We start from the raw sequence: 26,281 nt of genomic DNA, 5'->3' as shown, positions 1-26,281 counted from the left end.
TCCTACTTTTCTTCCGTCTGTATCATACAAATCTTTTATCTGTCTATATTGAAACCAACCATTCTGAAATAACAGCTCTTCATTAGCTTTAATAGTATATACATTCTGATCCACTCTAAGAATTTCTTTATATGTCAACCACTCCTCCCCCTCATACTCCGTCTTAGGGTTCACAACTTCCGCTGGAATAATCCACATAGGAGTCTTCTCTTCTAGGTATCTCTTATATTTTGTCCAAACTGCAAATAAGCTCCGTCTCACAAAATGGTGTAGAAACATAGCATCAGCTTTAGTCTTTCCATACCACAAGTATGCGTGCCATCCAAAAAGTTTATTATATCCTTCCAAAGTCAATAGTCTGGAAGTCCGTCAGACATCTTCAAAATATGCAACGAAGTGTCAGCTGCCTCGTGAGATTATTATTGATTTTTCATCTAAGAAGACTCGGGACACCATCTTATATAACTCGTACAATGTGGACTTGGACTTTCTGGGTAACAAGGTTAAGATATTGAAGGACGTTCCATTTTTAGCTTGGAAAAGAAGATTCAAATATAAAAGGTTTGCAGCTCTTCTGAGGAAGCGTGAAATAAAATACAAATGGTTATTTCCGGAAGGCATCTGGTTCAGATATAAAGACCAAGCCTACAAGATAATATCGGAAGTACAGCTGAGGGACTTTGTGTTTAATCAACAAGAGTTCCAGCAAGAAGAAGACTTAGAATCTGAAGGGGGGAGTGGGGAGGAGTGAGTGAGCACAGCTATTGTAGCTGTTCAGAGAGAACTGAGACCGAGACCCGGGGGGGGGGGGAGAAGAAGACCTGATCCTGACTGTAGTTTGTATTTTATAAGATCTACCAATCTAATAGCATATTAGAAAGTTTAACTTTAAATAATTGTATTATGAAGGGAATACAATACTTGTAGATGTACTGTGTTTTTTATATGTTGTTTTTTCCCTCTCCCTGTTCCCTTTTTCCCTTTCCTTTTTTGTAGTCTTTGTTGTTAGCAATTAAAAATAAATAATAATAATAATTAAAAAAAACAAAGTCAATAGTTTATGATTTTTCAATAACATCCATTCTTTCAACCATACCAAACATATAGCCTCATGATATAATTTTAAATTTGGTAATTGTAATCCACCCCTTTCCTTGGCATCGTATAATACCTTCATCTTCACTCTAGGCTTTTCCCCTGCTCACATAAAGCTCAACATCTTTCTTCGCCATTTTTCAAATTGCTTATTGTCTTTCACAATTGGTATTGTTTGCATTAAAAACATAATCCTCGGCAACACATTCATCTTAATAATGGCAATACGTCCTAGCCATGACAAATTCATCTTGTTCCAATTCAACATGTCCTTATCAATTTGTTGCCATAGCGTATCATAATTATTCTTGAATAAATCAATATTTTTGCCAGCTCACTGAAGTTAATGCAACCAGGAAGGCCGTCTTTAGGGATTACTTACAAAGATTGCATTGGTAGCTCTTTTGCATTACAATGGAAGAAATCTTTGAAGCAATGTTTAACTAGAGGCCAAGAAAACAGGGAATGGTCACCAAAACTAAGGTGAAAAGCAGGGATTCTAAGATTCTAAAGGAGAAGAAATCAAGACCTTGGTAGCGCACGTGCAGAAGGTAGTCCAAAAGTGAAAAGTTGTAACAGATTGCCACTACATCAGAAAAAAGTTTCTATTCACTAATCTGGACAATTGTTCTGTCAAGTCAACACAATAAAGTTGATTTGTATAATCACACTACTGGCCCATTTAGTTCACAACTGGCTGTTCTGATTAACAGCAGCTCTCCAAGGTCTCAGGCAGGGACAGTCCTTTCCAAACCTTGCTCTTCAAAATCTTATTAAGTAGTAACTGGAGATGCCAGGGATTGAAGCTGGGGTCTTCTGTGTCCAAAGTAGGCTCTCTGATACTGAGCTATGAGTCCCCCCGCCTTGGAATCTCTAGCAAAATCAGTGTAGGTTCAACTAAATTTTCATCAGTCATTTCACCACCTTGCAAGAATTGAATCCTGAAGATATTGGTGAATCAACAACTACCTCAATCTCTTAAAATATATTTTCAGTGATTGTTCATTGACAAATACAATTGCATTTCAATCTAAAACACTTAAAATCTGATGCTGGAAATGTAGAAATACTTCTCTACCATGTTTTATGAACTATGAAATTCCTTTTGCATCTGTGTGGGGATGCTGAGGTTGCTGTAATGTCACAGAATGATATCACAGGCTGATGAAGACTAAGAGAAAAAGAGAAATTAGCTATAGTATTCTGGAAAAAAATTGAAGCAGAAGGCTTATTTGGGCTAAAAATCATAATAATTCCAAATTACAAGGGAGATAACGTATTATAGAGGAATAGATAGGCAAATGAGGAAAGGAAACAAAAGGAAAGGCAGACTATAACATTGGTTTCTATTACAAGCCCATTTCACCTTAAAAATAGAATTTTTTTCAAAAGAAAACCACCCTCACATTTAAGTACCCAATGGGATTTTCTGAATATTAAATCAGCAAACTAGTTCCAGGAAACACCAACATCCTGTGTCAAGAGCTCATCATTCCTATTTTATAGATAGGAAACTCAGGCCAAAAGATAATGACTTATGCAAGACTAGTCAGTCAATGGCTGAGCAAAGGTTTGAAATATCATACCAATTTGCCAATTCACAGCCATTCCTGGCTTTTTCTTCAGCAAGCAAACTGCGTACTGAGGTAAAAAAGTAAAAAGAACTGAAGAATGGTGATTCTAGCATTACTAGAATTCTTGATGACTATATATTAGTTACATTTTTTTCTCCTCATATGTTTCTATTAGGTGATTTAACTTGTATTTTAAACTTCTATCATCTTTCCAAAATCCTTTTATTAAATTTGTAGAACTTTAAACATTAGAAATTAATCCAAAGAGTATAACTGAAAAAGACCAACACATGTTGAATAATGCAGCCTGTGTTTACTCACACCCATCTGGACACTTGTTGGCTTGCATTGCAACAGACCTATGTAACTAGTAGCCTTGAGTTTTGGGCTTGCAGAGAAACCATACGCAAACTATCGTCTTCCTGTTATCCCAATTAAAATTTGCAGGTGCAACAAAACAGTAATCAGGAACTCTGGAGAGCTATTGTGTGCACTAGAGACCATCCTTACCAAACGTTTGATGAATGATTGTTTCTTTCCTATCACAGTGCTCATGAGCCTTTCCAAATGCAGGCACCAGACAAGATTCTACTGTCAACATAAGGTCTCATAAAACTACTGAGAAGTTTTTTAAGACTAACTATAAACATTAGGTTCATCTTAATAATCCAGTTTCTCCCTTCATTACTAAACATGTCAAACAGGATTGAAGTAGATGTATATGTGTATCATGGGTATGTTGTATTCTTGAAAAGAGCCAAGATCAAGGAAAAAACTCTCATTAAAGAAACTAAGGAAAATCAACTAACTGGCCAGTTGGATCTGCAGAAAGGTCTTCATGACAAATATGGTAACTAAACAGACCCTTTGCATTACAACATCTATGAAACTGAGCAATACTGTAGACCCATGAAAAATATATATCTAATAATTTTTCTTTTGTAAACTAATTATAACCTGGTGTTCAAAATAACGGGCTCTTAAGACAATGGGACTTTCCACATTCCTTCAACCAAGGAATGTTTTAATTTAACAGTAGTTGCACTTCACACACACAAGAATATGGAATGAAAGGGGCTGCATTCTTTTATAATTTTTGCTGGAGCCAAGGAACACTCTGCAGCATAGGAAAACAAATGTACACCTGGCTGGGAATTTAACTTTCATGACATGCAAAACTGATTAAGTGGTAAATGTTTTTGCTGAAAACCATTCGTAACCCTTGCAGGGTGCAAGCTGTGTCACAGTCAGTTGCAGTTTCTTTATTAACTGGAAATGGGACAAAGGATTGCAAAAGCAAACAATTATTGTTAAGCAATAGAGGGCACAGTTTGTTCAATTTGCACCATAAAATGCAGAAGTTAGAGGAAAAATCCATTTCTGTGTAGGAAATATCTTTGAATGTAGATCAATGGAAATATAGGAAATGACTATAGAAATAAAAGAAGAGTAAAAAAGAGCTATAGGAAAACCTGAAATAACCAGAATACAGAATCCTCATCAGCCACCACATAAGCAAAATAATTAGCCCATTTTTTAAAACATCAGCCTAAAAATGACACCGGAAAAAATTGTAGAGCCCCAAGCTTCTGCGGCCCCTATCTTTTGCACTGTACTTACCTTGATAGTAAATGAAACTGATTTATCTGTCTACCATTAATTGCCAATATTCATGATGAAAAGCATTTCACAAATGACTTGGGCACACACCTACCACACACTTGAACAGAGCTTGTGTTTGTGATATATCAAAGAAGAGACAATGGAATAGATCCTATCACTTAGGAAAGTACAGAGCCTTCCACTGGAAGAAGAATTCATCTGCTAGAGGAAGACTCTGCATTTAGCTAAGCAAAGAGGTAGGACTGAACTCAACATGAAATAAAGTTTCCCAAACATGAAATGTTTGGGAAACTTTACCTGCTATACAAGGGAAAGTTCTGAGCCCAGCTCCACTGTGACGAAATGGAAGCCCACTTCCACTATTCAAGTGGGTCAAAGTTAACCTAACTCAGAGTCTGGATTTTCATTAAGTATAATAAAGAAAATAATCTAAGAAACTGATTCCAGAGCCCAAGATTAATTATCTAGTATTTGTGAATATTCTTATTTTATCTGTTAACTTAGATGTGAAATACTACTGCTCGTATTTCCGTAGTCAAAGTCAATGAAGTCCCACAGACATCAAGAAGAGGCGTGCTGAGCCATCAAGAGTTCATGAGATGGTATGAATTCAAAGAACTCCTCATTTTAGGCAATTCTGCACAGCTGCCACAACATCTTGCAACACGCTGTCTCTGTTCTCCCTTGTAATCTAAAAATCAAAAGAATAGGTATCAGCATAAAAAGAGACTGGGTTACTAGTGGTTGTCATTTATCACAATAGTGTTCAACATGAAAGGCTCAGGGGATTTACACAGTTGTCAGGCAAGTTATCGACTTGTGTGTCCATGCTCATTAGGACAAAATCTGAGAAGGACAATATTCAGCCCGTAGATTTGCTTTAAAATATGAATGAGAAATCTCACATTGTAATTCCATATTGAAAATTGTTTCTTTCAGACCCCTTGGCATCCAACTTTTAGATACTTGATGGATATTTAATTGCTTAACAGCAACCAGGTCAGATGTACTGTTCATTACAGTACATTACAGATGTGAAAACATGCAAGCAGATACAGTGGTTGTGGAGGGCATATCATCAGAACAGTAAATATCAAAATATCTAATTCTCAATGTGGTCAAATCTGCACACTTAAATCCAGAGACCAGCATTATGAACAGATGAGATAGAGCTTTCTACAAACCCAAGGAAAGCTCCAGGTTTGCAGAAAAATCTGAAATCTTGTTTTAAAACCTGGGGGGTTAGCCCCCCCTCCATAACAGAAACAGCCTCTGTCACTTTAAGAAATGCTCTCTATTGCTAGCTGAAGCCTTACCCTGTGATCGCATGACTCGTCCAGGCCGTTGATTGTTACAGTTCAACAGCAGGCCCCACACAAAAACCAGTGTGGGTGCAGTAGTTAAAGTTTCAGACTAGGATATGGGACACCCAGGTTAAAACCTTATTCTGCCTGGAATCTTAGTGGGTGGTTTGGCCCAGTCACATACTCTCAGCCTAACCTAGCTTATAAGGTTTTTATTAAAATAAAACAGAAGAGAATAAAGTAAGCTGCTTTGGGTCCCCATTGACCAGAAAGCAGGTCCCTTATCTCAGGTTACTGAGGGGGACATGAAACAGAGACAGTGAGGTAGAAAGGTCAGGGCCTGTGCATCCCCAACTTCCTACTGGAGCTATCCCTGTAATATGTAGATTGCTCCTCTCAGGGATTTCCTTCCTTCCTCCTCTCTCACTTACTTGTACTTCTTCTCCAACTTACCACCATGGAGGATGCAAGATTAAGTTCCTGTATTCCCTGGCGTCCTAGCTTAGCTAGACAGACTAGACCCTGTCCCTATCCTATCCTATCGAGAGTTCCTAAAATAAAAGGACTCTTATTTTCCTTACTAAAGTAAAGCAGGCTTCGTGTAAGTTTATTACCTCAACAGGCAGGACTTATCAGGACTAGGCCTGGCAGCAACTACCGAGCAACTTGATACAACTTGTATGACTCATCCAGGTACCCCAGCTTGCAACTGTTCAACAGCAACCACCCCACAAAAGTCAGTTTGGTGCAGTGGTTAGCGTTTCAGACTAGGATCTGGGGGATCCAGGTTCGAATCCCTACTTTGGCATAGAAGCTCACTGGATTACCTTGGGACAGATAAAAATTCTAAGCCTAACCTACCTCATAGAGTTGTTATGAGCATAAAATGCATGAAAGGAGAACTATGTGAGCTGTTTTTGGTTCCCATTGTGGAGAAAGTTATATATAGGTAAACTTGGAGGCAGATAAAAAGTAGGTGGGTGAAAAGGAGAGAAGGAAGCAGGAAAAGTTGAGGATATAGGAGATGCCAGGATGAGGGAAAGAAGAAATAGGAGAAAGTGATACAGGGGAAAATGAGGTTCCCCATGCCCCTACAAGTCCTTGCAAGTTCCCCCCTGTGCAACTCGGTCTGGTGGCTAACACCACACAGCTGGCATAATGTAACTTAGTCAGAGTTTACTTAGGGAGACATTGCCAGGGGGAGAGAGAGAAAGCTGAAGATAGAGGGGCAGATAAAGGTGGGCTGGCTGGGGAATAGAAAGTGGAGAGGTTAGCAGGAAAAGGGGTACGGAGGCTTTCAGGGAAGGGAAAGAAGAAATAGTGTGCGGGGATGCCTCCCACAAGTCCTTACAGGTCCCCTGCTTGTATACAATATTCATAATCTGTGACTGTATAGATATGCCATTTCTCCAGAGAAAAACAGGACTCCAACAAAGGACTACATAAAAAAATGTTTTCTCCAAGGGGTGGAAATAATTTGTAGACAAGACATTTAGGTACATGGAAGAGAACTACTGCTGGGATTCCAAGTATGCATTAACATAGTGTAGTGAGTCTCACAACTGAAAAGAAAACCAAGACTGGCCAGGCAAATATTAACTTGCAAAATCATTCTGGAGATGGAGTCTCTGGTATGCTGGGGGGGGGGTTAGAAAAATGTGGAGCCGTAAATCTGTGTTTTTGATGTTTCCATCAAAATAAATTGACATAGATGAATCAAGAGCATCTTGAGCATTTATATGCATTGATTTTGTGTCTGGAATTTCTGGGTTCAATCTAAAGAGGACTTGACATGTTACCAGATGACAGAAACAAACATATGTGAGTTGGAGCTGTTATGCACACAAACAAATGAAAATGCCTTGCACTACAAACAAACTTCAAGAAACAATGCAATGGAAGATGGTGAGCTGAAATGGATCCAGATGCTTGGGCACTTTGACTGTGAAAATCTAGTGTAGACTCCAGAGAATCTGAAACAGTTTAAGAAGCTTGGTGGCAGGTAAACATGGGCAAGAGAAGTATTTCACATTTGTTTACATTTTGCTCTCCCCTCTCAATAACCAGTGGGTTGTGAAGTCCTTTTAAAGGCCAATTTAAAGGTTATTTTGGATAGTATTAAAGACTTAAGTAGTAATTTTTAAAATAAAGAACCCTACATCCTTAACTCTGGTATCAATTTCACTGTGTTCTGAAGAATCAGATGTTACTAATAATCGGGCACAAGACAGTCAAGTATTTCTGAGTGATACACACTGCAATCCTAAGCAGAGATACACCCTTCTAAATCCCCTGATTTCAATCGACTTAGAAAGATATAGCTGTGCTTACGATTACATTGACATACTACTAAATTACAAGGATTACCTAAGTGGAACATTTTATAACTTAAGATACTCTTTCCCTTAAACACTCCTTGGGGGTTTGTCCACTTTCCCCCTTACTACACTCTCTCACCCCGCAGGGCCCATTAGAAAATCTTTTTTTAAGCTATCTTTCTACAGGAAGCTTTCCTCGTAGACAGTACTATGTCTATGGCACATAAACAGTACTCATATATTTAAAACTTAATTTTTCATTATAATATACCACTTAGGCTTAAAAGTGGTATTCTGGGCTACAAGAAAGTCTACTGACCCTGACGATCAAACTAGTAGCTCTATTAATTAATCTGCACTTCATCTAAAAGGTTAGAAACATAATTAACAGGAATGTTTATTGTATTGTGCTTGGGACAGCGAAGCCTCTGACACCGATTGGCTGAGTGGGTGAGATGACATTGTTTGTCACGACCAAACTACTCAAAGAACAAAACTCCTGATATGTTTGCAGACCAGCTTCTTTGAATGAAGTAAAGTCTGTCAGTTAGGTGCAGATTAAAACTCTACAAAGGCTGTGAACTGGGAAGAAGTCTGAGGGTCAAACCACATGAGACAAAATACACTTGAATTACACTCGAATTACACTTAAAATACACTAGAATTATACGGGTAATTTGAGTGTATTTTGTCTCGTGTGGCGAGACCCTCAGAATATAGAGAAGCAATGAGAAAAGAGTGGCTGAAGCAAGGTTTCAGAGTATGCCATAAAAAGAAGCAGCCAGTTCTTTAGTGGCACACTTCTATTTTACCCTAATATTGTATCTAGCTACAACTATTGAGCAACTGGTGCTGTTTAACACATTTCAGTGTAGATGCAATTAATAATCAATAATCTATTCAAGTGAACAGTTCTTCTCTAACAACTGAGACTGCAATTCAAAACACTTTTGTGCTAGAAGAGTCATAATAACTGAAGGCCCATGGGGAGAATGGAGGATAAAAATATAAAATAATAAATTGCACCTTTGCTTCCATAAACATATGTAAGATAGCAAGCTTTATAAGAATGGCTTTATGCATCTCATGTTTGTGAAAATAACACAAGGACAAGAATTTCACAAAGGCTATCTATTCAATAGGGGCAAACAAAATTAATTCTAATTCACATACTTCATTCTTAAATAAGTTATGGCTGCAGTTGTAGCACTGCTAGGTGTCAGGCTGTTTTAATCTGCTGAGATTGCTAGAAATTTAGTCAATTATAATTGTAAATGCTTGATCAAAAGCCCGATCTGGCATCTTTCTATGCAGCATCAGCGCTGTATTGGAATTATGCACTGAATTATGAGGACAAGCCATTCTGTCCCTAGACCTGGCCTTAGCAACTGAGCCTGACAGAGTTCTCCTCCTCAAGCCTCAATAAGGAGGTTCTGTGGTTGCCTCACACAGGGTGCTGATTCTGGATATGCAGCATGAACCTTTGCTTGCATCACAACAGCTGCAGGAGTAGATAATGCTGCCAGTGATGAGGACAGGATGAGACTACAGGTGTTCTATAAAGTCTTCCCTGCCTATCCAAAGGCATATAGTTTGCTTTATGTGAATGAGCCTCACACTTTCCTTACATCTTCAGTTCCTTCACTTCATTCCTGTTTTGCACAAGTATAAGAACATTAAGGAGTTGTGGAGAGGAGCCATGTGATGTGTCAATCATGGATTGGCGTTATCTCAGTTCTGGTTCCAAATTATGACAGCAAGTGGTCATCATGAAAGCTATGTCAGACACTGTGTAGTACTAAAGATGAAAACTTCCTCTGTGGATCTTTAAATGACTTACACTGAAGACCTTCACCTCTTTTTTATTTCTGATCTCTTCCACAAGCCCCAAAGGCTTTCCTTTAGGCACTGGGATCGTTCCAAGTATCACAGTTGCTGAGCCACTCAGAATATGATGGACAGCTTGAATAAAGGACTGGCTGAAGAGTTCCATTTTACCAATTTCATCAATTACACAGACTTTTTTCACTCCACTGTTGTCACAATCAGCCTAAGAAGAAAAAATATATAACATGATTAAAAAGACCAGCTCAACATTTAGCAAGTTTAGGGATGAATGAGGTGATTATTCTGTGTAGTAAAAAACCTCAACTTCAAAAAAACAAAGTTGGAAAATAAACTTTTAACCAAAAAGTAAAAGAAAACTTTCTAAGAATGCCAGTTATTACCGAACCTGTAATCAAGAGAGATGCCATCCCACCCCAGGAACAACGTTGCAAATGTAAATCACCTGGCCAGAGTCCTACATGTAGCATTGGGTACTTAGACTTGTGAGATCCTGCCAAGTAACTCTCAGAAACTTCACTGCATGAGTCCAGGAGCTGCATGAGTTAACGCATTTTATTTGATAAGCGACTAGTGCATTCACTACTACATTCTTTGCTAGGAATTGCATTTCTCTACAAGCACAAAGTATATAGGAATCTAAGCCCAGCCCCAGCCCTCTTCTGAGAACAGTTAGCTAAGTTTAATAGATGAACAGAAGAACACCGCAGAGATGAGAAGTGAGAAAATCCAAGGCTTTCCCGGGTGAAACAGAAACCGCAGGTGAGGAAGAGAAAAGAGCAGGCAGTCAAATTCCAGCGAACAGCTTCTAGCATCAGAGTAACACAGAATCAAAACAGGCCTTGCAGAGTATGGCAGGAGATATCCTGACAAGACTGCCTCTCTAAGCAACTGTACCTGATTTTCAATATGTACTTTGTTCTAGGTATTAAAAGAATCTACGATAAGAAGTTGTGTCCTAATGCTATACCAGTAAAGAACTAAGCACATCAGTATGCCTGAATGATACGATATTGTCTGTGATTCTTTGAAAAAGATACATTTTGAAATGGGATTCCTTGGATCTAGATGACCCATTAGAACAAGAGACTAATCATAGCCATTCTCAAATAGAACAAGTGACTAACCAAAGTCATTCTCAAACCTTGTGGAATTATTGTTGGACCTTCTGCTACAGCAAGGACAGAGTGTTCATGGATCTTTGAGGTTCATCATCTTATCATGAACTAATTAGCACTTTAAATAATGGATTTGTGCAACCTGATCAGTTTGAATATGTTATAGACAAATAGCGTCTCATCTTATGGATCTGTGCAATATGTTATATACAAACTGTTCTTTTATTTAGAACAATATTGGAGCACTTGCACTTTATTGTTAATAGGATATAGAACACCAAACATTCTGGTACAATTTTGATAATAACGGTTTAACTAGCACATGCTACTTTAAGAAGGTCATTCCTTGCTAGTGCAGAGACCAAACATTGAATTTCATTTGTTCATTCAGAAGAGTGTTACTATACATGAAATATTGCCTTATGACACTTTATTAAATTGTAGTAATGGTTATATAGATGGTATTTATTCTTGATACTGAAGGCTGTACTTAGTAAGTGTCCTACATGCAGCACTGGCTACTTAGACTGTCTCTCTAAGCAACTGTACCTGATTTTCAATATATACCTTGTTCTGTGTATGGAAAGAACCTATGATAAGAAGTTGTGACAGGAACTAGTGAAAAATAAGTAGACTGTGGTAATTGTCCAAGACAAAGAACTTTTCCTTGGATCTCTCCTGACACATCTTGAGGTACTTTTATTTTTCATACCGCCTCAAGTACAATGGGGGAATCTATTTGATTTTATTAAATGTCCCTCTATTGAGGACATTACCAGATAGTTCAGAGTTTTAATTATGTACTACCTGAGGAGTGAATGTATCAAACCACACTTGAACACAACACTCAGATAAACTTTATTGGAAACTACAAAATATAAATCAGTCAAGTGGTTTATTTGAAATAAAAAAGAGAAACACATGTCTCCTGTAACAATTTCTATAATACTCTGTTATTCGCACTACACTTCTTTCTTTCTCTCAGAAATTCCTTCTGGTCTCTGACATCTGTACCAAGCAATCATTTTCTTCATGTATTACACAACCAATCCTCAAGTATTACACAACCAGATTCAGAATGTACGACCACCAATCCAATCAGAGTTTCATAACCTCCTTAAGCAGCAAAAATTGAATTCCCTCTTGTTTCTGAAAACTTCAACCCAAACCAATGGCACATCTTTTACACAAAAAACAAACCACATATAAAACATTACGAATAATCAATGCCACTGTTGTCATAATCTTTAAGACTGGGTACATTGTTTCTTCGCTGGATTACAATAATTGACGCAACTCCACTAGCTTTGCATTTACTTTTGGGTCCAATTCATAGCACAGGTTTGGGTCCATGCAGTGCAATATTAAATGGGTTCACTCAGAAGTGAGTCTCTCTGTCTTCCAGTACTTAATCTCTAGTAAGTGGAATTAGAATTGCAGTCTTACATTGTTCTGGAACTGGTTGCCTAATAAAAGAACCTCTCTCCATATAATTTTGCTTCCTTTGAAATTTTCAGGGGAAGAAATACTTAATTTGTTATAAAATATTTTAATCCAGCCTTTCTGGGTTATCCCAAGATGTATTCGTGAAGCTAAACTGTCTATGAAGATTTACCTCAAAGCAAGACTCCTTAATTTGCTAAACACTGTGCAAGACCTTATTTTGGTAGGCATTTGAAGGGCTGCCTTTTGAAAAATAAACTTTTCACAGAATATTAAGAGTAGTATTGAATATGAAGAGTAGAACATAGATTACAGAACCACAGAGCTGGAAGGTCCTCAAGGATCATCTAGTCTAGCCCTCTGCACAAAACAGGAAATTCACAGCTATCTCCCACCCCTCACCACCCCCAGTGACCTCTGCTCTATGCCCAGAGGAAGGCAAGAAACCCTTCAGGGTCCCGGGCCAATCTGGCATGGAGGAAAATTTCTGCCTGACCCCAAACTGGAGATCGGCATTACCCTGGGCTTGAAAGAAAGGCCCATGGCAGCCTAGCATATGCCCTCACTCTCCAGATCTGCGTACATTCATATTGAGTCATAGAATCATCATTGCTATCAGATGGCCATCTAGCATCTTCTTAAATGCCTCCAAGGAAGGAGATGCTACCATCTCCTAAGGAAGCCTGTTCTACCGAATGGCTTTTACCGTCAGGAAGTCCTTCCTAATGTTTAGCTGAAAATTCTTTTGCTTTAATTTTAATCTGTTGTTTTTGGTCTGACCCTCTGGGGCAATGAAAACAACTTCAGTCCATCATTCTCTATGTGACAGCCCTTCAAATACTTGAAGAGAGCGATCATATCACCTCTTAGTCATCTCCTCTCCAGGCTAAACATACCCAGATCCTTTAACTTTTCCTCATAGGACTTGGATCTCCAGACTCCTCACCATCTTTGTTGTCCTCCTTTGGACCCAGTCCAGCTTGTCAAAATCCTTCTTAAACTGTGTTGCTAGGGATGTGCGTTTCGGCATTCAGAATGCCGAAAGAATGCCGAAATAAAAGTGTTTCGGCTTCTTTCGGGGAATGCCGAAACGTTTCGGGGAATGCCGAAACGTTTCGGGTAGCCGAAAGAAAAAAGCCGAAACGTTTCGGGATTCTTTCGGCTTTCTTTCGGCTTTTCAATGGGAAAATGCCTCCGTCTTCCCGGACGTCTGGGGGAGGCATTTTCCCACCGAATAAGCCCAAAATTGGTGGAGACCTTCCTCTAACCCTTCTCTAACAACCACCCAAGTTTCAGACAGATTGGACTTTGGGGGGCCATGTTATGGCCCCCCAAAGCAGGTCCCCCCATCCTCCCATAAGAAAGCGAAGGAGCAGCATATTGTTAGCATGCTGCTGCTAATCTTTCTTCATTATTTCCTATGGGGAAAAAATGAAGAAGCAGGCTTCCTTTGCCAGGGGTGGCATTTTGCATGCAAAATGCCCCCTCACCCTCAGGGGCCCTTCTCCCACCCCTCCTCCCACCCCCCACCAAGGCTCAGCCTGCTCCCACTTGGGGGGGCCATTTCATGGCCTCCCCAAGTAGGTGCTCTAATCTCTACCGCTGACAGCTGGGGGAGGCTTGTGTTGCCAGGGGTGGCATTTTGCATGCAAAATGCCCCCCAACCCTCTGGGGCCCTTCTCCCACCCCTCCTCCCACCCCCCACCAAGGCTCAGCCTGCTCCCACTTGGGGGGGGGCATTTCATGGCCTCCCCAAGTAGGTGCTCTGCTCTCATCTCTACCACTGACAGCTGGGGAAGGCTTGTCTTGCCAGGGGTGGCATTTTGCATACAAAATGCCCCCCAGCCCTCTGGGGCCCTTCTCTCACCCTTCCTCCCACCCCCCACCAAGGCTCAGACTGCTCCTACTTGGGGGGGGCATTTCATGGCCTCCCCAAGTAGGTGCTCTCAGCCCCTAAAGTCCACCCCTTACAGCCCCACACAAACCCAATTCCCCCCAGCTGCCACACACAGACCCAAATCCCCACATTAGCTCCTCACAGACCCAAATCCACCCCCACCTGCCCCACACCCATAACCCCAGGAACAGGCTGGCAAAGGCCAGCCCTCTCCCTTTGTTCCCTATGCTGGGAACTTCTAAACTCTCTTTCCCTGGGCAATTCTGCACAGCCCAGGGGTGCCACAATGGTGGGCACACTTCTGAGTGCCAGCTGGTCCCTGTGAAAGAGCACCTGAACCACAGACACCCTCCCTCAAATTCCCCCACCACCTACAGAGATGGCTGGCCAGCCAGCCCCATTGTTCCCTATGATGGGAACCAACTGCACAACAAAGAATAAAACAAGAACAACACAAAATAAAGTTTTAAATTTTTTTTTCTCCCTTCCAAAGTACAAGTAGGCAAAGCATTATGACACATTACACCAACAGTCCCCCACACAGAAAAATAACACAACTCACTTAACATCAGAGAATCACAAAGCATGATTCCTGTCAAAAACACTTTATTTCTTGAACAGCTTTAGGTTACACAGCAGGGGGGAACACCAAAGGGCATGGCAGCACTATCTTACACAAAAATAACACAACTCACTTAACATCAGAGAATCACAAAAACACAATTCCTGTCAAAAACACTTTATTTCTTGAACAGCTTTAGGTTACACAGCAGGGGGGAACACCAAAGGGCATGGCAGCACTATCTTACACAAAAATAACACAACTCACTTAACATCAGAGAATCACAAAAACACAATTCCTGGCAAAAACACTTTATTTCTTGAACAGCTTTAGGTTACACAGTAGGAGGGCACAACAGGGCATGATAGCAATGTACTACAAAAAATGATACAACCCACTTCACTGTTTTTGACAGCAATTGTGTTTGTGTGATTCTCTGATGTGAAGTGAGTTGTGTTATTTTTGTGTAGTACACTGCTTTCCTGCTCTGTGGTGCCTTCCTACTGTGTAACCTAAAGCAGTTACAGAAATAAAGTGCTTTTGACAGCAATTTTTGGGGTGATTCTTTAATGTGAAGTGAGTTGTGTTATTTTTGTGTAAGATACTGCTTCCATGCCCTTTGGTGTTCCCCCCCTGCTGTGTAGCCTAAAGCTGTTCAAGAAATAAAGTGTTTTTGACAGGAATTGTGCTTTTGTGATTCTCTGATGTTAAGTGAGTTGTGTTATTTTTGTGTAAGATAGTGCTGCCATGCCCTTTGGTGTTCCCCCCTGCTGTGTAACCTAAAGCTGTTCAAGAAATAAAGTGTTTTTGACAGGAATCATGCTTTGTGATTCTCTGATGTTAAGTGAGTTGTGTTATTTTTGTGTAAGATAGTGCTGCCATGCCCTTTGGTGTTCCCCCCTGCTGTGTAACCTAAAGCTGTTCAAGAAATAAAGTGTTTTTGACAGGAATCGTGTTTTGTGATTCTCTGATGTTAAGTGAGTTTTGTTTTAATTTTTCTGTGTGGGGGACTGCTGGTGTAATGTGTCATAATGCTTTGCCTACTTGTACTTTGGAAGGGAGAAAATAATTTTTTTAAAACTTTATTTTGTGTTGTTCTTGTTTTATTCTTTGTTGTGCAGTTGGTTCCCATCATAGGGAACAATGGGGCTGGCTGGCCAGCCATCTCTGTAGGTGGTGGGGGAATTTGAGGGAGGGTGTCTGTGGTTCAGGTGCTCTTTCACAGGGACCAGCTGGCACTCAGAAGTGTGCCCACCATTGTGGCACCCCTGGGCTGTGCAGAATTGCCCAGGGAAAGAGAGTTTAGAAGTTCCCAGCATAGGGAACAAAGGGAGAGGGCTGGCCTTTGCCAGCCTGTTCCTGGGGTTATGGGTGTGGGGCAGGTGGGAGTGGATTTGGGTCTGTGAGGGGCTAATGTGGGGATTTGGGTCTGTGTGTGGCAGCTGGGGGGAATTGGGTTTGTGTGGGGCTGTAAGGGGTGGACTTTAGGGGCTGAGAGCACCTACTTGGGGAGGCCATGAAATGCCCCCCCCCAAGTAGGAGCAGTCTGAGCCTTGGTGGGGGGTGGGAGGAAGGGTGAGAGAAGGGCCCCAGAGGGCTGGGGGGCATTTTGTATGCAAAATGCCACCCCTGGCAAGACAAGCCTTCCCCAGCTGTCAGTGGTAGAGATGAGAGCAGAGCACCTACTTGGGGAGGCCATGAAATGCCCCCCCCCCAAGTGGGAGCAGGCTGAGCCTTGGTGGGGGGTGGGAGGAGGGGTGGGAGAAGGGCCCCAGAGGGTTGGGGGGCATTTTGCATGCAAAATGCCACCCCTGGCAACACAAGCCTCCCCCAGCTGTCAGCGGTAGAGATTAGAGCACCTACTTGGGGAGGCCATGAAATGGCCCCCCCAAGTGGGAGCAGGCTGAGCCTTGGTGGGGGGTGGGAGGAGGGGTGGGAGAAGGGCCCCTGAGGGTGAGGGGGCATTTTGCATGCAAAATGCCACCCCTGGCAAAGGAAGCCTGCTTCTTCATTTTTTCCCCATAAGAAATAATGAAGAAAGATTAGCAGCAGCATGCTAACAATATGCTGCTCCTTCGCTTTCTTATGGGAGGATGGGGGGACCTGCTTTGGGGGGCCATAACATGGCCCCCCAAAGTCCAATCTGTCTGAAACTTGGGTGGTTGTTAGAGAAGGGTTAGAGGAAGGTCTCCACCAATTTTGGGCTTATTCGGTGGGAAAATGCCTCCTCCAGGCGTCCTGGAAGACGGAGGCATTTTCCCTTAGAAAAAAGCTGAAAGAATGCCGAAATAATGCCGAAAGAATCCCGAAAGCCGAAAGCCGAAAGAGATTCTTGTTTCGGCTTTCGGCTTTAACGATAGAGAATCTTCTTTCGGCTTTCTACTTTCGGCTATAGCCGAAAATTTTTGGCTTGCACACCCCTATGTGTTGCCCAAAACTGAACACAGTATTCCAAGTGAGATCTAACCAGAGCAAAGTAAAGTGATACCATCATCTCACGTGATCTGGACACTACACTTCTGTTGATGAAGCCCAAAATTGCATTTGCCTTTTTAGCTACCACATCATACTGCTGATTCATGATCAGTATATCATCTACTAAGACCCCTAGATCCTTTTCACTCAGACTACTGCCAATACAAGTCTCCCCCATCCTATAATTATGCATTTGATTTTTCCTACCTAAATGCAGAACTTTACTACACCAGCCAGTTTGGTGTTGTGGTTAAGAGCGCAGGACTCTAATATGGAGAACTGGGTTTGATTCCCCATTCCTCCACCTGAAGCCAGCTCGTTGACCTTGGGTCAGTCACAGCTTCTAGGAGCTCTCTCAGCCCCACCCACCTCACACACACTTTAAGCCACTGGAAAAATAATGGAATTGAACTTCCTATAGGAAACAATGGCCGGATTTTACTGAATTTGTTCTGTAATATCATCAATTCAGAATTTGGGGAATACCAATTTTTTCCCCAGTTCAGTATTACTGAACCAAATTTACCAATTTTTTTCCCTGCGCACTCCCCTAAATTAGAGGAAATGCTTTAGTACCCAAATGTAGCTTGGCTATGTAATGCCAAGATAAACTTCACAAGATTAATCATGAATCATAGAGCACCACAGAGCAAACAGTTAATCAGTATTAAATTTACAGCACTTTTCAGGCTGCAAAAAGCTTTACAATAATTATCTTAGTGCTCATATGAATGCTTGACCTTGAAATTACATTTACACATGACCTAAATGGTGCTGTTTAAAACCCATAAAATAATCAAGTGTCTGTGTGTAGCTGTGCTTTTTTAAAGATATGCTTTCTCCATGGGCATTTTAGCCTCACAATAACCCTGTAAAATATATTATGGTAATGGCCAAAATACATATTACGTGTGGCACAAGTTGGGTCATGAGTGCCCAATCCAGCTGTCAATACCACATTCACATGGGCTGTCACTCCCCACAGCTGTGAACACTGCAAGGGGGAAGGAGGGGCTTCACAGGCTTCCCTCATTCACCATTTTCACCAGAGGAAATGGCTGTGGGGGATGGGGGCTGTTTTCCCCTTCCTCAGGCTCTACCAGACAAACAGGCTCCCCCTCTTATGGCCATTTCCACTGGAAAAAAACCACACAGGAGGGAATCCTAAAGTCCCTCCTTCCCCCTCGCAGCTTTTGGAGTAGCACAGAAAGACAGAATTTTTAAAGGTTAGTCCCCGAGTGAATATGTGACTGAGAGTAATGATTGGCACTAGGGTTGCCAACTCTGGACTGGGAAATTCCTGGAGATTTGGGGAATGTTCTTTGGGAGGGCTGAGTTTGGGGAGGAGAGAGAGCTCAGCAGAGATGTAAGATGTAATGCCATAGAATCCACCCTCTAAAGCTGCTATTTTCTCCAAGGAACCGATCTTTGTGGTCCGGAGATCAGTTATAATTCTGGGAGAACACCATGCCTCACTTGGAGGTTGGTAAGTGTACTGGACACCCATGACCTGTCTCATGTTACATGTAATATGTATTCTGATGCTAAGAGAGAATGACTTCTCTAACCAGAGAGCAACTTCTCAATCAAATGTGATCAGCTTTGCTGTGCCCATGATATATGAAACAAATAGTTACTGTTACCGGAAAAAGGCACTGGTAAAGCCTGTGACTGAAATATTTTATGCAGATCACACACATCCAAATAGACATAATTCCTATGCATTTTATATTTGCAAAATTGCAGGGAATGTATTTGCTATAAGAAATTTAGCTCACTGATAAATGATTGTGATAAACAGAAATATCATACACAGTCACTTTTAATTGATGCTCTGATTCTTATTAAGCTTCTGAGCTCCACAGAATTCAGGTTTTAGAAAATATTGTTTTCAACAGTGATGTTATACTGCTTGCTTCACAAAAATAGGGGAGATGACACAAGTAATATTAAGGAGCAGGGAAGAAGCTGGAAATTACAGTGCGGTTGCCTGGTGATCAAACAGAAGTTTGACCAGCAGAAGATCTACTTTTGTAAAATGGTCATCAAATATAAGATGGTATAGCCCAAAGTCCACTTACGGAGAGTGAATGGCAATAACTTATATCAGATCCTATAAATAATTTATTCAGCAAATTTATATAAATATTTTCTGAAGTGCTAAAAGTGCTCAAACAGTGCAACAACAGTTATAAATACAATAAATAGGATACAAAAAGTTAATGATCCACAAAATCAATCCTAGGAGGGGATAATTATATAAACGGTAACTATAAATCAGCTGTAAAAATCAAAAACTACTGGATACAATGATTCACTCAATCTAGTAAACAAACAACAATCTCCACAGGTAAATACTATGTCCCACGTTTTTAAAGTTTTTAAAGTTGTTTCTTCTTATTTTTCAGATGTGCGAAAGTAATGAAGATGTGATGTCGGGCTTCTTCAAGGAAAGCAACATTGCACCATTTCTTGGGAATAAATATAAATGGGCGGAGCCTAACAGGCATTCGCCAGCATTATAATCCCGTTTCGTATTATTCACTTTCTCAAAGGCTCAACATAACCACGACAATCACTGTAAAACATCATAATCATGCATTAAAAACAATTCATGTTTACAATGTACTGTGTGAGAATCTTCATTGTTCTATATACATACAGCTCTTTGTCAACCAATCTATAGCATCCAGTTGGTGTGTGCTCTTGATGGAATATTCACTGCAAGGGGTGCACTGCAACATCATGATTTATAAACCAGAGAACATTTACATACATTGACCATTAAAGAAATAAGTCCTTCATAAAAAACACGAATAATCAGTACTGCTGTTCAGACCTTTTGGGATTAAAGAGTTTGCTCTGATATTGTAGTGTGCCCCTTGCGGTGAATATTCTATCGAGAGCACACACCAACTGGGTGCTATAGACTGGACAGATTGAGTGAATCATTGTATCCAGTGGTGTTTGATTGTTACAGCCGGTATATAGTTAATATTTATATAATTATCCCCTCCTAGGATTGATTTTGTGGATTATCAACTTTTTGTATTCTATTTATTGTATTTATAGAACGTATTTATAACTATTGTTGCACTGTTTGAGCACTTTTGGCACTTCAGAAAATATTTATATAAATTTGCTGAATAAATTATTTTATTTATTTATTTATTTATTTGTTTGTTTGTTTGTTTGTTTTATTCGATTTGTATTCTGCCCTGCCCGCAACAGCAGGCTCAGGGCGGATTCCAATTAATACAATAATATAAAACACAGTATCTTTAAAATCAAAATTAAACAATAAAACATCTTAAATATTTAAAAAGGAACACACACACCAAGCAATAGGATCTGAGATAAGTTATTGCCATTCACCCTCTGTTAGGCGGTTGCCTTTTTTTGTTCTGAGTCTGTTTTGGAGGAGTCCCTTGTTTTGCTTCAGTCCCAAAGTCCACTTACAGCTTCTTATTCCCCTCCAAAGCCCAGGAATATAGAATATGTTCTCAACTGTTTGGAAACAGAAGAACCTAACATGCACACACCAATTAATTTCTAGTATCCTATACTGGACTTTTGCAGTGAATTTTAAGCTATTTGGTAACCAATGCTGGTTGAAAGCAGGGTAATATTATTTATTCACAGCAACTTAATTACCAGAACTCTACTCTACGTTCATAGCCAATATAAACCAATTGAATACTGGAGTTCGTGTTGTCTGGTCTATATTTATGAGCAGCTCTGAAATATTTCCAGGCCCCTTCCCATTCTAGCTAGAGGGTATTAACCAATAAGGACTTTGCCTTCTGTCTCTGGTACAAAGTCTCTTCCAATCACAGGGGTGACTGATTAGAACTTCAGTCAGAGCCTTTTGAGTCTGTAACCCAATGTAGAATCAGCTGCCCTCTGAGACTTGACCTTCTAGGCCATGTGCAGACCAGACAAACATTTTACTTAAATTTACTTTTAAAGTATTCTCACTGTATTGTTTTGAAGTCCATAGTACATGCATAGTTGTCACACATTTTGAAAAGTGGCTGCCTGCCAATGAAAGAGAAAGGAGATCTGGGGGGAGCCTGTGAACATTTTAAAATAAAAATGGTGTCCCTCAGGTAGTTAGAGAACTTCTGCTTTAAACTAAAGAACCGCTGCTGTAGCTGCTGTAAAGTGGCTGGTCAGTGAACCAATACTCTGCTAGCTCAACTCCCACTACTGCCATGAACTCTGCAGGTGGCCTTGGGTAAGCCACCCCTCTCAACCCTAGTTCTGCAGCTGTATTGTGAGGATAATAATAACACGGACTTTGTTCACAGTTCTGAGTGTGGCACTAATCTGTCCAGAAGGGTGCTATATAAGCACACACAATATTATTATTATTACTTCATCACAAGCAGCCTCTGAAAGAATACAAAATACTTTGTTTGTATTCCACTAACAACTTTGGATCACATTCTACTCACAAAAAACTCAAATATGCTACTCACATTTCTTAACAAAGGAAGAGCCAACTGTTCAAATGAGGCTAGGTCTACAACATATTGGCCAACATGGTATTCATGCCTTGGCACTGAGTGGCTTGAGCTAGAAAAAGGAAGAAAATATAAAAAATTAAACACTGCAAATAGTAGTTAAAATGAACACATCAGATACTGTTTCTCAACAGGGAGGCATGTCAGTTCTTCAGTGGGCTTGCCAAGCCCCTTCTTCTTCCCTTTTTTTTGTTAATATCTCTTTGCTACTCCAGATGGCTGTTAGAAACCCAGTACTTGTTTGAGGAATCTGCATAGTATTAAAATGAAACATGATAGTGAGATTGAAGAAGGTACTCTACAGGAACAGGTGTTAGCAATGGAGTCATTGGTCAGGGCATGGGATTTGCCCAAGTGCTATTTTAATTGCTCTAGAAGGTTGCCATAATTTTCAATTATGTGTACAGTGTTGATTTTTAATTATGAATACAGTGTTGATTTTCTAAGGTTGCCATAATTTTTAATTATGAGTACAGTGTTGATTTTCTATAAGTGAATACTTATAGTGGACATATTTTCATGTCTCATTTGATTGCCTACTCCAGTATCTAGCTTCGTTACAATACACATCCTCACTCCATGTTGGCTATGGTTTTATCACTTCAGCCAACACCAACAACCTTGGGATTCAGAGCAAAGTGGTCACAAAGGAGCATTTATGGATTCCATCAAATTCTTTGTAAGCGAGATGCCACTAATATCATTTAAAACATCAGTACCCAATCCTAGATAAAACTCCTCTTCTTCCACATAGAGTGACAACATCAAATCCTATTCTCCGGCCACCTTCTCTCACTTCTTCTGTGTAAAATCCATCAATGGGAACGACAGATGATTTTAAAACTTCAACGGTTTTCTGGATCAATGTAGTTTTTCCAATTCCTATAACAAAGAGAGTCTTTGCTATGAGGCATTTCCACTAGTAATAAGATGTAAACTCGATAGTAGTAAGTCAGTAAAACGTATCTTTAGTTTATATACATCTGCTAAATATATATATACTACTGTTGCAACATAGTACAATGTAGATGTTACCAAACAACCTCCATATGGTCCTACATGGAATACAGAAGAGTTTACCATATGACCAGGACTATGGTGTTGCAAGTTTTCATAACCTCTCATTGGCCACGAACACAGAGTAGCAGCAAGGATATTCACAACATAAAGACACTAATCCATCTGTTAAGTACTCCTATACACAACCACCATGGTAGGGATGATTTTCCATTTGCTTTGGTGGAAACTGAATGAACAGCCTTTGCAAACAGGAACTGTTTGTACTTTGAACTTTTCAGACAAATAATGTATTGAGTAATTACATAAACATGCATTGATATTTTGGGAAGCATTCCCAAATATCCATTTTCAAAGATCAGACAGCTTTATAAAACTGTAAGAACACCTAGTTAAGCATTTTGCAGACTGCTGTATTTAGAACTTTGCTAAAAGTGATAAATGAGGCCTATCATCTCAATTTCAGAAAGCTACACAATAAAAAGTTTTTGCTTATTAATATAACCACCACGGCCCTCATAGCTCTAATCCTCTCGTCCTATATAATCATATTATCATCCATTGATAAATGACTCTGGTTGGTTTATCATTTAAACCCTCAGGAACCTAATTTATTCCTACTAAATAGGAGGATGATGATAATTGTCCCATAATTCTACATTGTTTAAATTGGACGTACTAAATCATTTTTAAAAATTAAGTCATACAAAGTGTATGTTAAGGGAACCTCTGGTGCTTACACCTTAACTAATGAGGAAGTAATTGTTTCAAATTCCGTAAGGATCCAAAAATGAGATTTGAACCACGAAGACATTAAAAACATTAACAAAGCATACAAATAAAATTAGGTGACATTTTAAAAAATTAAAAATGAAATTTATTTTGTCAGTTAATCAATTCCACATCCCTCTCCTGAACAACACAGAGATCACAATCTCATAACAGTATACCTAATTTAAAATCATGTATTTGAAGTGTACTGACATATGTAGCTGATCCTCTATACACTTCCTAAGAAAAAGGTTTCTAAAATATATAAACTTGTTGATATTTGAGACAGAAGCAGAACAAGTAAAAGAATGTATGATTAAATGGGGAAAAATTGTGGACATGATATATTAATGGAGTAATGGGAAAACGTGTGGACAAGAGGGTTGAAATTTACATTCAGCTCTAGCATTGAAAACTTTTATAAGATGATGTATCATTGGTGTATGACTCCTGAAAAATTGGCTAGAATATACAAGGATATTCAAATGTATGTTGGAAATGTGCTAAACAAGAAGGATCATTTTATCATATGTGGTGGACATGTAAGAAAGCAAAAACTTTCTTGTCACGATACAATCTTTGGTTCAGAAGATTGTTTTTTCATGTTAATATGTACTGTTAGTTTGGTTTTAGATTGTTGTGCCTTTTCTTACTGCTTGTTTACTGTTTAATGTTTAAATAAATAAATTTATACCTCAAAAAAAAGGTCTCATTGATAGTTTCAGAGTCTCAATGAGTCCAGTGGAACTTTGTCCCAAGTACTGTACATATATATATATAGTACTGTAGGCTGGGGGGGGGGGCACAAATTTATTTATTTTATTAGATTTATGTCCCATCCTTTCCGCAAATGGGCTCAGGGCAGCTAACAGCATCAATAAACAACAATAAATACAAGGTTTAAAATACAAAATTATACAAACAAATCACAAACACTGTAATCCAATTTCCAGTTTCAGGCAGCATTAACAGTTACATAGATCACTATGAACGAGTATAAAAACTACAGATTTCAACCGTGGTATAGCACCCAGAACAGGACAGAGCGGGACATGCCGGTCAAAGAGGAGACAAAATGTCAGTTCTCAACCAAAGGCCTGGTGGAACAACTCCGTCTTCCAGTTCCTTCAGAACTATATACTTTCCTTTCAAAAGAGAGACAAATAGCATTATTTTTGTGTTATTAAAATGAGAAACCTATTTTGCAATACTGAGACAAGAAGCTGTCCAAAATGCCAAAAAAAATATGGAATGGGGTGCTGTGTGTGCATGCTTCCTCTTTCCTAAGCATTTTCAGTTGCAAAATTGCAGATGGAGGGAGGCTGAGGTAACAAGGGGCAGGAATTAATGAGGGCCACAAGAGCCAAATTTCACATTGTGATTTGATATAACCAGCCAATATATTTGGCTGCAGGCCTCTAGTCTAGCAAATATAAATCACTGTTTCAATTTTGTTATATAAAAGAAAGGTTTGTTGTCAACTCCTGATTGGGAAATCCTTGGAGATTTGGGGATGGCACCTCAGGAGGGTGGAGTCTGATGAAGGAGAAAGTCAGCAAGGATGTGATGCCCTACAATCTACCCTCCAAAGCAGCCATTTCCCCCCCCCCAGGGGAATTGATCTCTGTAGTTTGTAGATGAGTTGTAGTTCTAGATCTCCAGCCAGTGCCTGGAGATTGGCAACTTTTGCTTCTCACAATCAGGGCAATGTCAATGCTTTTCAATATCAGCATTTAAAGCACGGCAGGTTTAAAGCCAATTCCAGCTACGTTTATTTGGAGCCAAGGAAGTGCAGTCCAAGCAATTAATAGTAAGTCCCACTGGCTGCCATGGGGCTTACTTGTGAGAAAATAAGCATAAGTTTGGTCTGTAATTTAAGTTAGTAATATTCTTGGAACAGTAAACTTCGCCTTTTTTGGGTTACAGGTTTAAGAGTTGTGTGAATTGTTATGGTTGCCAGCCCCAGATTAGAAATTTCCTGGACATTCGGTGGTGGGGCCTAGGGAGGCAAAGTGTGGTCAGGGGAGGGACCACGACAGAGTATCAGGCCACATTCCAGCCTCCAAAGCAGTCGTTTTCTCCCAGGGAAAATTATCTCTATAGTCTGGAAATCAGTTATATTTCCAGATCTCCAGTCCCCACCTGGAGGTTGGCAACCTCAGCCAAAACAAATGGGTTCGTTTGAACATGGACTGTCAATTTATCCTAACCAGCTTTACTCAGAAGTAAATCTCATTAAGGTCAATAAAGCTTACTCCCAAGTAAGTGAGGCTTGCGTAGGAAGAGGCGCCAGCCGGCTGTTGCCAGGCCTTACTACATCTTGTCCGAGGCGGAGCTTCGTTTCTTTGCTGGGGAATGGCCTGCCTGCTGGAGGAGGCCTCGTTCTCGGCTCCAGCCCGCTCGGCCTTCCTCTCTTTGCTTTCCTCACCGGACCCGCTGCCTCCCCCCCCCCCCTCCGCCCCGTGTCTTTGGGGAGCCGGATTACCTGGCGGTCCCGTAAGGAAAACGTGCTTGGCCATGTTGGGTGCCTGCATGGGCGGCTCTGTGTGGTGGAGAAGGGGGCCGCCCTCCTTTTGAGCCGGGGTAGGGGGAGCTCTTTCCCTTTCGCTCGTATTTCTCCGGCCGGAGGCGGCGATTACGCGGTGCTGGAAAGACCTTGGGGCTGCCTGCAGCTTCTGTCGCAGCCCGCGTATCTAGTGGCTTTCCAGGTCTG

At 40.3% G+C, this 26,281-nt stretch overlaps 1 protein-coding gene across 3 annotated transcripts; it reads right to left on the bottom strand.

Moving 5' to 3' along the window:
- Positions 1 to 26,278, bottom strand: NTPCR (nucleoside-triphosphatase, cancer-related). Of its 3 annotated transcripts, XR_008596723.1 has the most exons (6): positions 26,054 to 26,278; positions 22,500 to 22,662; positions 21,736 to 21,832; positions 9,755 to 9,964; positions 2,174 to 4,983; positions 1 to 574 (listed from the first exon to the last, which is right to left on the bottom strand). XR_008596723.1 is itself a non-coding variant. In XM_054974967.1 (5 exons), exons 1-5 carry the CDS (start codon positions 26,100 to 26,102, stop codon positions 4,915 to 4,917), a joined length of 588 nt encoding a protein of 195 aa, XP_054830942.1. In that variant the 5' UTR covers positions 26,103 to 26,278; the 3' UTR covers positions 1 to 4,914. The 3 variants fall into 3 exon arrangements, 2 of the variants coding, with proteins under 2 accessions (XP_054830942.1, XP_054830951.1); XM_054974967.1 differs by having other exon boundaries at positions 1 to 4,983; XM_054974976.1 differs by having other exon boundaries at positions 1 to 4,983; positions 9,770 to 9,964.
- Between the last annotated feature and the right edge of the window lie 3 nt (positions 26,279 to 26,281).

The sequence above is a fragment of the Eublepharis macularius genome, chromosome 1 (genome assembly GCF_028583425.1).
Source record: "Eublepharis macularius isolate TG4126 chromosome 1, MPM_Emac_v1.0, whole genome shotgun sequence".
Taxonomy (NCBI): domain Eukaryota; kingdom Metazoa; phylum Chordata; class Lepidosauria; order Squamata; family Eublepharidae; genus Eublepharis; species Eublepharis macularius.
The sequence above is the reverse complement of the archived record's forward strand: the minus strand, read 5'-3'. Positions and strand labels throughout refer to the sequence as shown.

What these genes read in the sequence shown, in the direction of transcription:
- NTPCR (XM_054974967.1), bottom strand. Translation starts at nt 26,102, where the DNA reads ATGCAGGCACCCAACATGGCCAAGCACGTTTTCCTTACGGGACCGCCA. An exon ending in GGAGTTTTATCTAGGATTGG is followed by an intron (nt 21,833 to 22,499) that starts GTACTGATGTTT and finishes TCCTTTTTCTAG; the next exon opens with CTCAAGCCACTCAGTGCCAA. An exon ending in CTCTTCCTTTGTTAAGAAAT is followed by an intron (nt 9,965 to 21,735) that starts GTGAGTAGCATA and finishes TTTTCTTCTTAG; the next exon opens with GCTGATTGTGACAACAGTGG.